At 40.3% G+C, this 14279-nt stretch overlaps 1 protein-coding gene across 2 annotated transcripts; it reads left to right on the plus strand.

Annotated features, from left to right (window-relative positions):
- The first annotated feature begins 273 nt into the window (after positions 1 to 273).
- Positions 274 to 4334, plus strand: aimp2 (aminoacyl tRNA synthetase complex interacting multifunctional protein 2). Of its 2 annotated transcripts, none has more exons than XM_047149568.1 (4): positions 274 to 422; positions 1847 to 2053; positions 2257 to 2491; positions 3408 to 4334. In XM_047149568.1, exons 1-4 carry the CDS (start codon positions 408 to 410, stop codon positions 3791 to 3793), a joined length of 843 nt encoding a protein of 280 aa, XP_047005524.1. In that variant the 5' UTR covers positions 274 to 407; the 3' UTR covers positions 3794 to 4334. The 2 variants fall into 2 exon arrangements, with proteins under 2 accessions (XP_047005524.1, XP_017314909.1); XM_017459420.3 differs by having other exon boundaries at positions 280 to 533.
- The last annotated feature ends 9945 nt before the right edge of the window (positions 4335 to 14279 follow it).

Below are 14279 nucleotides of genomic sequence, written 5' to 3' on the forward strand. Positions count from 1 at the left end.
AAAAGAGGACGGATGGTCACCCTACTGTTAGACAAAGCAGAAGTCGGTCAGTGGGTGAAAACTAACTGCTCGGGTTGCCAGATTGTTTTATCCAACCAACGCGGCTGAAACAGTTGTTGCAAATTCATGAAACATTGAATGAAAACATAATTAGACTAATTTGGTTACTACTATGTACGAGACCAGTCTATTTGTCGAGTCTAATAATACTATTTAAAAACAGAACCTGGCAATAACTCGATTCATCTGTATAGACTTTTACTTTCGGAGGAAGTGACGTCACTCCCACGCGGCCTCTTTCCGCTCGAGCTTTGGTGTTGGACGGGCAGTAGGGAAGGCGACCAAAATCTAAAGCATTAGTTTTATTTCGGATTGTGTTCGTATTTATTTTTCTGGACTCAGACATCATGCCCATGTACCAGGTAAAGCCCACTAGCCAGGGTGACATAAAGATTGATTTGCCAACGTGCATGTACAAGTTACCGAATATCCACGCGCAGCCTGGAAGCAGCTGCGCAGAATATCCGCTGCAGGTAAATCTGTTTATTACGGAGCTGCCAATGCTTTCGGAAAGCTGTTCCATGTGTTTTCTTGTGAATATGACAAGCGTTCTGTCGGTGAAGCCAGCTGATTTCCGATACACTGCAAACTAGAGTCAGTGTGCTAGGTAGCAAGTGCCCTTTTGCCTAATAGAGCCGGCTGATGCAACTGACGTTAGTTGTGGGCAAATTGTATATTCGAGGTGTTCATCTCTGCGCAGCTTTCTGCGCAGGTTTCTTTATTCACGTTGTACATATGATGATCTGAAGAAGGGGGGAAAAACTGTGTTTAAGTTTAAGCATGTACATAAACACGATTCTAACATACCTAAGGGACACCAAATAAATGAATAAAAAAAGTATTGAGCGACAGCAAAGAATTGGCTCATTTTGTATCATATATTGTTCCTATTTCAGGGTTTTTATTTCTTTGTTATTCATTTTGAGTCATAACATATTTGGTTGTAACATTGTTCTATTACATTTTTGCTTTTGGTTTCTTTTTGACTTTACCTAAGTAAAAGTATATGCGAAGATTGAATTTCAAGAATTCTGAGGTAAATTGATTGATTTGCCAGACTTGGGCTTCATACAGTCAGGTCCCTAAGTATTTGGGTAGTGCACACCACCACAATGGATTTGAAATGACGCAGTCAAGATGCGATTGAAGTGTAGACTTTCAGCTTGAACTCAAGGGTTTGTTTGTTTTTGTTTTTGTTTTTTTTACAAAAATATTACATTAACCGTATAGAAGATTACAGCCATTATTACCAGAGTCCCTCCAAGTCATTGGACAAGGCAACATAATCATAAATATTAGGATTATTTTTTAATTATTGAATGCAAATCCTTTGCCTGAAATCTGCAACCCATGGACATCAGCAAATGTTAGTTAGTTACAGTTACATTTATATAGAGCTTTTCTAAACATTCAAAGTGCTTTACATAGTATGGGGGGATCTCCTCAACCACCACTAGCGGTTGAAACATGAAACTGCTTATCAGTCAATTGTCCAATTACTTTTGAGCCTGTGAAAATGGAGGGACTCTGTAAAAAAAATTACTGTAATTTCTAAATGGTTAATCCAATATTTTTGTTAAACCCCTTGAGTTAAATCTACATGAAGTCTACACTTCAATCACGTGTTGATTGCTTCATTTCAAAACCATTGTGGTGGTGTACAAAGTGTGTACAAAATTACGAAAATTGTGTCACTGCCCAAATACTTATGGGCCTGTACTTTAAACATCTGTTAAATCTTTCATCTTGTCTCTCATTGTCTGTTTTATTTTTGTCACTTGTTTAGAATGGGGAGGTGGATCCTGCCCTTAAAGCTCTGGAGGCTCGCCAGGACGAGATTATGCGCAAGCTCTATGAACTGAAAGCAGCGATCGACGGCCTGGCAAAGACAGTCACTACTCCAGATGCTGACATGGATGTTACCACTCTGTCACAGACCACTACAGTGCCCTCCTTCACAGGCACGGCTGATCTGGACGCTCTTCTCGGCAAGGTGGGCAGGTCTTCTGTAATTTACCTTCTTTAATATATTTGTTTCCTCGTTTACCAAGTAGAATGGACAGTTTGTCTGTCACAGTGATGGAATGTAGCTAAAATTAGCTTCCCTTATCCTGTTTCATTCCACATCACTAACCTGAAAAACAACCTAAAGCTTGGCTAGATGCATTGAAAAAGCTGTCCATTTTCATGTTTTAGGACCTAGGTGCTCTGAGGGACATAGTGATCAATGCCAACCCTGCCAGTCCACCACTGTCCCTGCTGGTGCTTCACGGGCTTCTGTGCCAGAGTTATCGTGTGCTCTCCACCGTGCATGTGCACTCATCCGTCTCCAGCGTGCCTCCTCAGCTGCTCTCGTGCTTAGGACCGCGCCATACTGACAGCTATAGCCGCCAACGCTTCCAGTTGGGCTTTACGCTCATATGGAAAGACGGTAAGAGAAAGAACAAAAATTAAATTAAAGTGTTCAAGGTTGTTTTCTTTCTGTAATGCAGTTTCATTTGGCAGCAGTAACATTCTTAGTAGAAATAATCTGGTTCACCCAGTCTTTAATTACTCCTGAGAAATATGTTTGGCATCTGAAGTTCAAAAAGTTTTCTCCTTACTCAGCATTCTAAAACATAAAGCAATTATTATAGGCCATGTAATACACCACCATTTTAATTTCATATACTGTTTTACACACATCAATGTGAATAACCAAATTACTTACCACCCTAACTTTTTTGTGGTTACCTAGTTATGTTAATGGCGCCATTGTGATACGATGGCTATTATGAAATCAAACCCTGATTGGCTGGTGAATAGAGCTTCACAGGGTCAGCATCAGAATCCGGGAATTCCTGATTTTTCTACCTGGATTTTGTACTTGACCAAATGATGACATATTTACAAGTGGGGAAACTACTGCATACAATTTTCAGTTATCATTTATCAGAGATGTTTCTGAATATCTGTTTGATAATAATACAATCATCAATATTGATGTCTTGGTAGGTTATAATGAGGTCATGCTCTAAGCAATTGTAAAAACAAGGTCCACTCATGAAAAATATATATATTTAATGTGTTTTAGTTGTTTTAGAACTGCAAAGATTACTATTTTCTTTTTAACATAGAAAAAACTCTTTACTTCATTTATCTGTGCTGTCTTCCTTAAAGCACCTGTATAAAGTGAAGTGTTTACTAGTTCTCCATTTGATCATCATTTATGATGAACACTTGAATGCAGCATTTTAAAAATCCTGACGAATACAGAAAAAATAGTAAAACAATAGCTTACCTGTTCATCATTTTTCAGTGTTATTGTGCAGCATTTATGTTGATCTGTGATCCCTCTTTCCATCCAGTGCCAAAAGTGCAGATGAAGTTCAGCACGCAGAGTATGTGCCCCATCGAGGGTGAGGCCAACGTGGCACGCTTCCTCTTTCGGCTGCTGGGCTCCGAGCCGAAGGACCCGATTGTTGCTACACAGTTGGATAGCTGGGTGGACACGGCCTTTTTCCAGCTGGCAGAGGGGGGCAGTAAGGAGCGTGCGGCTGTGCTGCGTTCACTCAACAGCACTCTGGGCCGTTCGATATGGCTGCTGGGCCATGAGCCTTCATTGGCTGACATCGCGTGCGCGTGCTGCATCCTTCAAGACAGCAAGGCCTTGTCCACTCCTGCCAACGTGCAGCGCTGGCTCCAGGCGTGCAGGAATCTTGAGCACTTCCACTGCATCACCCCTTTGCTGTAGTGAACGAGTCTCCTAAAATGGGTTAAGATAAAGATAAAGACGAGTCATTTATAAAAGGTGTAAGTAAAATGAATAAGAAGAGATGTTATTCTGCACAGAATTTCAGATGAGCTAAAGGGGCCTTGGTGATGGTGATAGTTCTCAGATCTGCCCAGTTATTACCTTTACCTGTAACTCACCTCAGGGCAGGTGGGCTTCAAAAGAAAGCCTGTTCATACACAGTTCTATATGAATATTTAGGTATTCTGATCATTATAATGTTAAACTGTCTATTACTGAACCCACACCACTGTCATATTAATAGTGCTCTTAGAGCAAAGATCTGGCATTTAAAATGGTGGATTCTGGGTATGAATGCTGTCTCCTTCCACATCGTGCCTAACATAATACTGTAGTGTGTACTATGTTAATGCTGAATATTGCGTTGATGAGAAGTTAAGATGTGAAGCAGAGGACCTACTGGAAGTGTATGAGACATATGGCAGATACTTTGTAATGTCTTTTTCTTAAAGCCTATTAAAAATTTTCATGTTGGGTCAAACTGTATGCAATCTTGTTTGTCTGCTAAGGAATGTGCAGTTTTCATTCAGAAAGCTTGCAACATATGTGCTGAGCCAGTAGATGGCATAGTAGTTCTTCTGGCTCTGATGCCAATGTAATTTCTCATGCTTATATCTTTAGAATTTTTCAAATCCCAGAAGCATCATAGCAATAAGATCATCGTTAAATGGTAGAGTGAGCATCAGGCTGAACGCTCTTTATGATGTCCTTAGGGAACTGGAGCTAGACTTGCTACTTGTGATTGTTGAGGCATATACTGTATGTTTTGTTCGTGGGCATGTAATCTATTTTTATAAACTTTTTCCTTGATATGAAATTAACTAGAGCCATATTATTTCCATATTATTTTGAAACCACCTTTAAAAATACGGAAAAAAGCAGAATGCCTTGCATTCAATATAAATAGAGTGCCTTCTAAAATTATTGATATCCTTCATAAATGTGAGCAAATATGACTGTATGAAATAAACATCACATAACATTTCAAAATATCCAAACAACATGCTCATTAGAACTACCTTTTAAATACTAGTGTTTTCTATGGGGTTCAAGTCAGGTGACTGTGATGGCCCTGTAAAATTTTCCAGGACTTCTTCTGCAACCAAACATTGGTGGAAGTTGAGGTATGCTTGGGATCATTGTCCTGCTGAATGGTCCAGTGACATCCAAGCTTCAGCTTCCTCACAGATGGCATGACGTTTTCTCAGGATTTCCTGATACTTCAATTAATCCATCTTGCCTTCCACACGCTGCAGGTTTCCAGTGCCAGAGGATGCAAGGCAGCCCCAGAGCATCACCGAGCCTCCACCATGCTTGACGGTGGACAGAGTGTTCTTTCCTCATTCTTCTTTCTCCGGACATACCGCTGATCCATCGTGCAGAAAAGTTGTAGTTTTGTTTCATCGCTCCACAGAACAGAATCCCAAAACTTCTGTGGCTTATTTATACGATTTTGAGCTGACTTTTCTTGTGCTTTTGGGTCAGTAGTGTGTACATCTTGGAGTTCTGGTATGGAAACCTGCATTTAGTACGCGCCATACTGTGCTCACTGAAACCTCAGTGCCGGTTGCCACCAAGTCTTGATGCAGGTCTTTTGTAGTCACTCGAGCGTTTTTCACAACCTGCCTTCTCAGAAATCTGGTTGCAACCGTTGACAGCTTCCTTGTTCTGCCCCATCCAGGTATTTCAGGAATCTTCTGCGCCTAGCCAGTTCAGGTGGTTGTCAACTGTTAAATGCAACTTTCGTTGCAGCAAGTTGCTTGGAAGCACTGAAAGCAATAAGCTGTTCCTGAGAGCAGTGCACAAAATGCAGAGTCTGAACATCACCAACTGTCATCAGAACTACAGCTGACCATGGATCTGTTGTGGACAGTTAACAAAAAAAAAAAAAAAATTGTCAGGCTACCATCAACATGTTTGGTGACAAAAGGGAACTGCATACAAGAAAAAGCTCCAATTATTCACTGTAATATATAGTGGAGGACATTTTTGTGGCTAGTTGTGATTGATGGCAAATATATAACACTTTTATCCAAAGTGCATTACACTGTCTCATTTACCCATTCACACACACCACTGGTAGCAGAACTGACATGCAAGCTGCTAACTTGCCATCGGGAGCAACTTGGGGTTCAGTGCCCAAGGACACTTCAGCATGTGGAGTCACGTGGGCCGGGAATCAAACCTCCAACCCTACGATTAGTGGACAACCCGCTCTACCACCTGAGCCACAGCCGCCCAGCATCATGAATTCTGCTAAGTTCCAGTCTAAAACCTGGTTGCCTCTGCCAGGAGGTTCAGACTTGGCCATATATAGGGCTTTCAGTAAAATGAGCCAAACATACTTCCAATTCAATGCAGAACTGGTTAAAGAAACACAAAATCAATGTTTTCCACTGGCCATCTCCGTCTCCAGATTTGAACCTTGTTGAAAACCTGTGTTCTGAATTGAAGAAGGAAGTCCACATGCACAAACCCAAGAATATAAAGTAGCTTAAAATGTTTTTCATGGAGGAGTGGACCAAGATCCTGCCACAAGTGACTCAAACATTGTTAGATATTATAGGAAGAGACTCAGTGCTGTCTCTCCAAGGCAGGATCACAAAATATGAATTGTAAGGGTGCTGATCATTTTAAAAACCAGTATTTTGTAGAAAATAAAAGTGCAGTAATTAACGTAGGATTTTTGTGTGTTTGAAGGAAGAGCACTTTAAAATAAAACAATGTTCATTTATTTTTTTTAGCTCAAAATATCACTTATTACATGTTATTCTTGTTATAGATTAATGTTTGCTAATTTTAATGAAGGTTGCCAATACTTCTAGAGTTATGTATTGAAATAATGGCCTTGAGATGCTAAGTAAGAGTTTAAATATATTTTCTTTTAAATAATTGCATGCAACAACAAAAAAGAATGGTCTTGTTTTGTTTAAAAATTGGATAGGGTTTAAATGATCATTAGACTAAATACAGTCCATCCAATCTGGCAGTGTTTGTCTTTACTAGTTCAAAACCACTGGACAAGATAATCACCCATTCGTGAACATATTGCAGAGCATAATTTAGAAAACATCAGCCCCCTAAACTCCTAACTTTTTATTCACTGTGTACAATGAATTATTCAGTAACTACAGTCAAAGTACAGTAGTTAAGAGAGTGAGGAATGTACTGTAAGTATGCATTTGATAGCAGGTCCTGCACTCTTTGAAAAAGAAAGTTAAATCTAGTGCCCTTAAGAGCAAATCTTTTTTCCTGTTGTGATGCCCGCTTGGTCAAACAACTTTCATCTTTTGTTAAGTAGGTCAACATCAGAAATTTTCTTTGTCATTTATTTGCCAGTGTGCCCTGCGAAGGCTTGGCACCCCATCCAGGGTGTCTCCCACACTGTGCCCTGAGTTCCCTGGGATAGGCTCCAGGCTCCTCCTCGACTCTGTGTAGGATAAGTGGTATGGACAATGGATGGATGGATTTATTTGCCAATTTATTTGCCAGTAGAAGTGTATTTTAGTTTTATTTTCAGAGTTCAAATACTTGATGGTCAAAATGGCTGAGTCCTTCAGTTTGTTCTTCTAAAGGAACCAATAATGCTTCTGTGTAGCACCATCAACAGAGTGTTTCCTTTTCAGGAAGCTAAGAGGCAATAACGAACAAACAAAAAAAATATGTGATCTTTTGTTTTTGAAGACCGTCTGAGTTTCATTTAGTCGTAGCATCCTTGAGTTGCAGGATTTCTTATACAGCAGCTTATTATTAAGATTATGGGGAAAAAAATACAAAACCAATATCTGCCTGTAAGAGTGGGCCTGCCTGTTATTTTAAAAACATAATATTCTGATCAGCGAATAGAAAAACTACAGTATCTCAGTCAGAATACGTGTTTCATATATATATATATATATATATTTTTTTTTTTTTATATGTAAGTATGCACAGTGAGAATGGAATGGACAATTTGTACAGCCAAATTTTTTCTACAGCCACATTTCAACAAGTATGAAGTGCTTCATCTAATACATGTCTCAGTGAATAAAGGACATAGCGTTGACCTTTGAGTCCAGCATGCTAAGTGATGCAGTATCTTATCTCCCTACCTTGTAAAATACTAATTGGTGTTAATTTGTTATTTCAAATGATTTGTTTTACACCCCGCCTCTGTGTTGCCACCACAGCTGGAAGCTCTGCAACATGTTCTAGTTTCGCTTGCACACCATAAATTAACACAGTCAAGAAGACATGGAAAAATTTCTAGATGAAATTGCACCATTGTATTTTAATAAACACTGTTTATAAGCATATTATTATTATTATTATTATTATTATTATTATTATTGTTATTGTTATTGTTATTGTTGTTGTTATGAATTGAATAAACATAATCCTGATAAAAGCCTGCAAAGCTCTGAAATGCTTTTTAAATTCCATTTACAGTGTATGTGATGTGCAGATCATATATGTGACAGATCATATAAAATAAACAGAAAACCCAGTAACATTACATCCAAGGAAATAAAGGAATAGATTAAATGAATAGATTAAACATTGCTAAACAAAACGTAACTCCAATCTTTCACTGCCACTCAAAGCATTCTCTAAAATGGAGCACAGAGCCAAAGGTAAAATGTCTGACAATCACTTGTTCCCCTTCATCAGTGTGTTCCTTTCTAAATCCCCAGTCAGTGAATGTGTGTGGGGAGTGAAAGTGTTGCACTGCTCTCGCAGTCACACATCCTCCATTGATCCGCTGAGCTAAACACAGCCTCCGCAACAACCAGCATGCAGAGGCTCAGCTGGAGACACGGTGTACATTTAACATCCGTCAGTCTCTGAACAAATGCAGTTCTGTCAAATCTCGAAATGCGTCATACGTCAAACGAAAAATCAGCCATCAGACATGATGTCTTTCCTCACTTTTCACTCCACAATCTTAAATATAAGAACTGAGACGTGAGGAGTGGTTGATAAGTGATGTTTGAGGAACAATGGCTGAGCCAGCCCAGACCTTTTAGGAGCGTTATCTAAGACTGACTCACCTAGCTGCAGTTGATTGCAAACATTTTCATCCCCCATGATTTTCTGAATGGGAAATGGATAATATGCCTTTATTTATTTATTTATTTATTTATTTATTTATTTATTTATTTACAAATCTGCAAGATGTCTTAAGCAAATATGCTTATTTTAAATGTTAGTAACACAGTAGGGAAACGATAAAAATGTAAAATTGCTGTGAAGAACAACATTCAATAGCAACTACGTAAATAGTGGAAATAACACTCAGGTCATGTCTCCTAAAACCATTGGTATTTCAGTCTGTCAGGTTCACCTAGGCTATAATTTGTTCAACATTATGTTTTTGGATCATACCAAATTGCTTTTGAATTCTTGAATCTGATTGGTCAGAAGGTGTTGATTAATTTGCTGTAGCAGAAACACTCCTTCTAATATTGCTTCTACAGTAACTATTCAGTCACAGGGACTTGGTTGGCAGATGTGCCACATAAACACATTAAATAAAAGATGTTTTATCTAACAGTTTTCTGTGAAGACACGTTTATTTAACATTTATGAAAGGATTCTCCAGTGTCAATGCTTTTTTACAAGCAGAGGTGTAACTTTTAAAAAAAAGTCTTCAGGACAGAGGAGTTTTGCGGTTTATCGCTGCTAACTTGCTTGTAACTATAAAACTTTATTTTTAAAACTACAAAAACCTGTTGTATTAAATAAACCTTGTAATGTAATCAAAATTTGATTTAGTGTAAGAGGAATGAAATACTTTTGGATGTGATGTTGTATTAAAATAAGCAACCTCTGGGTGGTAACAGTAACTCTGATTCATCCCACCACCCTATTGGTAGTTTCCAAATCAGGCAGTGGTATCTCAGTGGTTAAGGCTCTGGGTTACTGATCAGAAGGTTGGGGTTCAATCAGCACCAGTGCTGCCAAGCTGCTGCTTGAGCGAGGCCCTTAACTGCATATGCTCCAAGGGTGCTGTATCATGGTTGACCCTTTGCTTTGACCCCAGCTCCCTAACAAGCTAGGGATTTCATTGTGCTGTAAAGTATATGTGGCAAAACAGGCTTCAGCCAAAATCCCATAATGTAGCACGACATAATGTCAATTCCCAAGCCCAGTTGAAAGTTATAGCTGTTACAACACAGACTCAAAGCAGGATGCAAGTGCAGGTTAATAAAGTGTAGTTTATTAAGTAAGCAGACAAAACCAAATCGTAAAGCAAACTCGTGTTCAAAAACAGTCCAGGGTCGAGCGATCAGCAAACAAGGTATCAAAGGCAAAACAGTTATCTAAACCGTGAGCAAAGGCAAAGATCAAAACCAGGAAAAGAGAAAAATAAACGACTTGGTAATGACAGAACACAAAGGAAACTGAGCAAATACTTTGCAGTGAGGCTGAAAAAGAATGAGGCTGATATAGGTAAACAGTGATGAGTGAGTGATGAGTGAATGAGAGAACAGATGCAGACAGTCATGTGACGTGGTCAGGTGATTTGCATTGGCTGATGCGAATCGTAGTGACTAGTCCCTTTTCTGGTATTTACATAACAGAATCCCCCCCCCCCCCCCCCCCCCCCCCGCCTTTAATGTGTGGCTCCCGAAGCACGTGATAAGTTTAGGACGGGGTCCTGTACACCCAGGCCAGATGTCCCTAAGGATTTCCAAGTTCAACTGAGTTTCATCCCTCACAGGGCCAGAAAGACGACGCTAGACATGTTCTCTGGGATACAGATGTGGGGCAGTCTCTTCCGTACCACAGAGCGATGATGCAAAATCCCCAGCCTGGCTTGGGCGCAGAGCGACGACTACCGCACAGCCAGCAGGGGGAACAAAGTTCAAGGCGGAGCCTGAGGGGTAAGCGACGTTAACCATGGAGCTAGAGGGGGGTGCGACTCTCTCCGCGAGGTCACATGGGAAGTGAAGTTCTCCGCAAGGCCAGAGGGGGAAGCGATGCTCTTTGCAAAACATGAGGGGGGAGCAATGTCCTCTGTGGAGCCAGAAGGAGGAGTGACATGTGGCGCAAAGCAGAGAAATGGAGTGACCTCTGTAGCGGAACATTGCGGTAGAACAACGTCCTTGGCCGAGAAGGATGGTGGAGCAACATCCTCAGCCGAGCAAGAAAGTGGAGTGAAATTCGCCGCCAAGCAAGGAGGTGGAGCGACATCTTCAGCGGAGTAGGAAAACAGAGCAACGTCTGAAGAGAAGCCTGGCACAGTGACATCAGAGGCGGAGCAGGGAGGCAAAGTAGAGCTCTCGGTCAAACCAGAAGGCGGAGCAGCATCCTCAGCTGAACAGGGAGGCTGAGCGGTATCCTAAGCTGAACAGGGGGGCTGAGTGGCATCCTCAGTCAAGCAGGGAGGCTGAGCGATGTTCTCAGTTGAATTGGCCTGCTGAGCGAGATCCGTATTAGAGGAGGGAGGGTGGGTAAAGATCTTACGCATGGCTTGGGAGGCCGTCTCATCGGCATCAGACAGGAACTTGGTGTGAGAGGTCGCCTTGTTGACCTCCGGCTGGAGCTCGGCAGGGTAGACCCCCTCATTGGTCTCAGGCTTGAGTCTGGAGATGAGGATGCTTTATTGACCTCCAGCTGGAGCTCAGCAGAGGAGACCACCTCCTGAGTCTCAGGCTGGAGCTCTGGACATGAGGTTGCCACGTTGACCTCCAGCTGGAGCTCGGCAGAGGAGACCACCTCATGGGTCTCAGGCTGGAGTTGGGCTGTGTAAGCTGCCCTATCTGCCTGTCTACAGGTATGTCCGACAGGCTGGCCCTCACCAAAATTTTTTTATTAATAGTCCAACAATCTGGGCTATGCTGCTAAGGCCGCTGGATCTCATGGTAATCATGAGCTACTCCCAGCGGCGGGTTGGGCCAGTGAACTGGGATAACATGAACCCCAACCACTGCTTCTCTTCAGGCTTGGGGTCCACCCCAGCACTGTAGGAGATAACTTTCGAGAAAAACAGAAAATCCATCATATGGTTCAGGGGGAATCAAAAAGGTCCACTGAGGTAAAAGGATGGAGTTAAGTGCCGGCATGGTTATCTTGGTATGACATTCCTTTTGCTCTCCTGCTGCATCCATAGTGAGGCAAAGTAATCTGTTAGAGCACTCGAAGCAGGATGTAAATGCAGGTGAGCAAGTAGTTTATTAAGTAAGCAGACAAATCCAAATCATAAAGCAAATGAAACAGTGCTCAAAAACAGTCCAGGGTCAAGCGATCAGCAAAAAGGGTATCAAAGGCAAAACAGTTATCCAAAACGGGAGCGAAGGCAAAGATCAAAACCAGAACACAAAAGAAACTGAACAATTACTTTTCAGCGAGGCTTCTTCTTCTTTTATTTTAATGGAGGACTGGTGTCATGAGCACATGCCGCCACCTACTGTTCAATTTAATGCATCATATTGCATGCCTTTCTCTTAATCCCTTAAAAAATTAACATGTTTACCCTAAGTCTAGATCCATCAGGACCTAGGTGTCAGCTGGTGCTGCGTGTTCAGCTCCTCCAGCTAACACACTGAGTCCCTCTGGATCCAGACTGATGCATTACAACCCAAATCTGTTCTTTAATATATTTCAATTCTATCACTCAAACCTATATATACTCAAAACCCTATATCCAATCTTATCCTATCTCTATTAACCTCTATTCCTAATAGATTCTCAAACTCCCTATTTTTATGTGCATTACTGTTTAAATATTGTATTAATTCCCTTCTCTCCTGTATATACCTTCTACAATCAAATATGACATGCTCTACAGTTTCTTTTTCTCTACAATATTTGCATAAATCATTTCTTTGGATTCCTATTAAAGCCAATGAAGAGTTCAATCCTGTATGACAAAGCCTTAATCTAGTTATTATAAACTCTTCCTTCCGGTTTTTATTTTATATAAAAGTCTTCCCTTCTTGCCCTTATCCCATATTCCTTGCCACTCTTAATATTTTTCTTAACAATAGATTTTATTTCCCCCTTACCTAGAGGTACTCTAATATCCTTTTCATTTCTTTTTAAAGCCTTCTTCACTAACTCATCAGCAGCTTCATTTCCATGAATCCCTTTATGTGCTGGTATCCAACAGAATCTGACTGTCCCACTTTTCATTTGAATATGATACAAGCGCATGAGTATTTCATTCATCAAATCTTCTTTGGATGATCTTTGGGTAGCTAATGATGTTAATACTGATGCTGAATCAGAACATATAACTACTCTGTCAGGTCTTATTTCCTCTACCCATGTTAAACCTATTATGATGGCAGTTATCTCTACAGAATATATGGATAAATTAGCTGTTAGTCTTTTTGACATTTCTACACTTAATACTGGAATATACACTCCTATTCTTGTAATCCCTATGGTTGGATCTTTTGATCCATCTGTATATATTTGTAGACTTTCATAAAATTTTCCCTGAACATTCTTTTTTACATTAGATGTTATCATGCCCATTTCCTCCCAATCCCTTATCTTTTCTAATATCTCCAGATCAATTTCAACCTCAGGAAAAGTCCATGCCAGTACCTCTCCCCATACAGGTGACATATTACACACAGTCTCTGCAATCTGATATTTTTCTGTTAAGAGGCTTATGCTCCATTCAAATCCCATTTCTTTTTTTGTTTACATATTCCCAGCAATTACTTAATACATCAATAGCAATGTGTTTTCCAGCATAACTCTTCATATATTTCCAGTATATCGGAAATAATTTTACTCTACGCACACAGTGAAACGTACACAGTCCTCTGCTGTTTAACTATATACAATCCATCTATGTTCACGTATTAATGAATACATGAATGCATCATTTGAGTTCTGGCTAATGAATGATCACTTTAGTTCAGTGTTGCTATGTCGGGGTGAAGAGAGAAGTAAACAAACACCTGGTTGGCAATGTAGTGTTGCTCATTGGGTTGATTAGTAAAATAATCCACCTCTAAATAAAGCTTCACTCCCAGGAGAGAGGAAGTGAGTGGCTTCTCTTTAAGCTGAGCAAAAACAGACTAACAGACTGATTCATTAGCTTGATACAGGCCTATATTCAGTAAACAAAGGAATATTAATGCTTCCAAATGAGGATTGGCTTAATTGTGCTCAGAAGATCAGCACCAGGGCATCACATCTCACAGAGAGATTTAGCCTACTCAGTCAAACATAGTCACACAGCAATTTTTTATAATAATCAATTCAGCGCTATTTCACTGTTGATATCCACCATGGTTTTATGGGTAGCTTGGTATGTGAGTGGGTGGTACTGTATGTTCACCTGTTCATGAAATGTGTCATTGTTATTAAAATTAAAATCACATAATTTCATATAGCCTACAGTTGAAAGCAGTAGGATCAGGTCATGTAACTTGGACCACCTTAAACCAAATCTACTAGAACTCTTTTACTGACAAGAGTATTC

Source organism: Ictalurus punctatus, chromosome 2 (assembly GCF_001660625.3).
Source record: "Ictalurus punctatus breed USDA103 chromosome 2, Coco_2.0, whole genome shotgun sequence".
In the NCBI taxonomy this organism is placed as follows: Eukaryota; Metazoa; Chordata; class Actinopteri; order Siluriformes; family Ictaluridae; genus Ictalurus; species Ictalurus punctatus.

Excerpts from the sequence above, each read along its gene's own strand:
- aimp2 (XM_017459420.3), top strand. The coding sequence starts at position 408 with ATGCCCATGTACCAGGTAAAGCCCACTAGCCAGGGTGACATAAAGATT. Across the intron at positions 534-1,846 it reads GCGCAGAATATCCGCTGCAG|AATGGGGAGGTGGATCCTGC; the intron begins GTAAATCTGTTT and ends TCACTTGTTTAG. Across the intron at positions 2,492-3,407 it reads TACGCTCATATGGAAAGACG|TGCCAAAAGTGCAGATGAAG; the intron begins GTAAGAGAAAGA and ends CTTTCCATCCAG.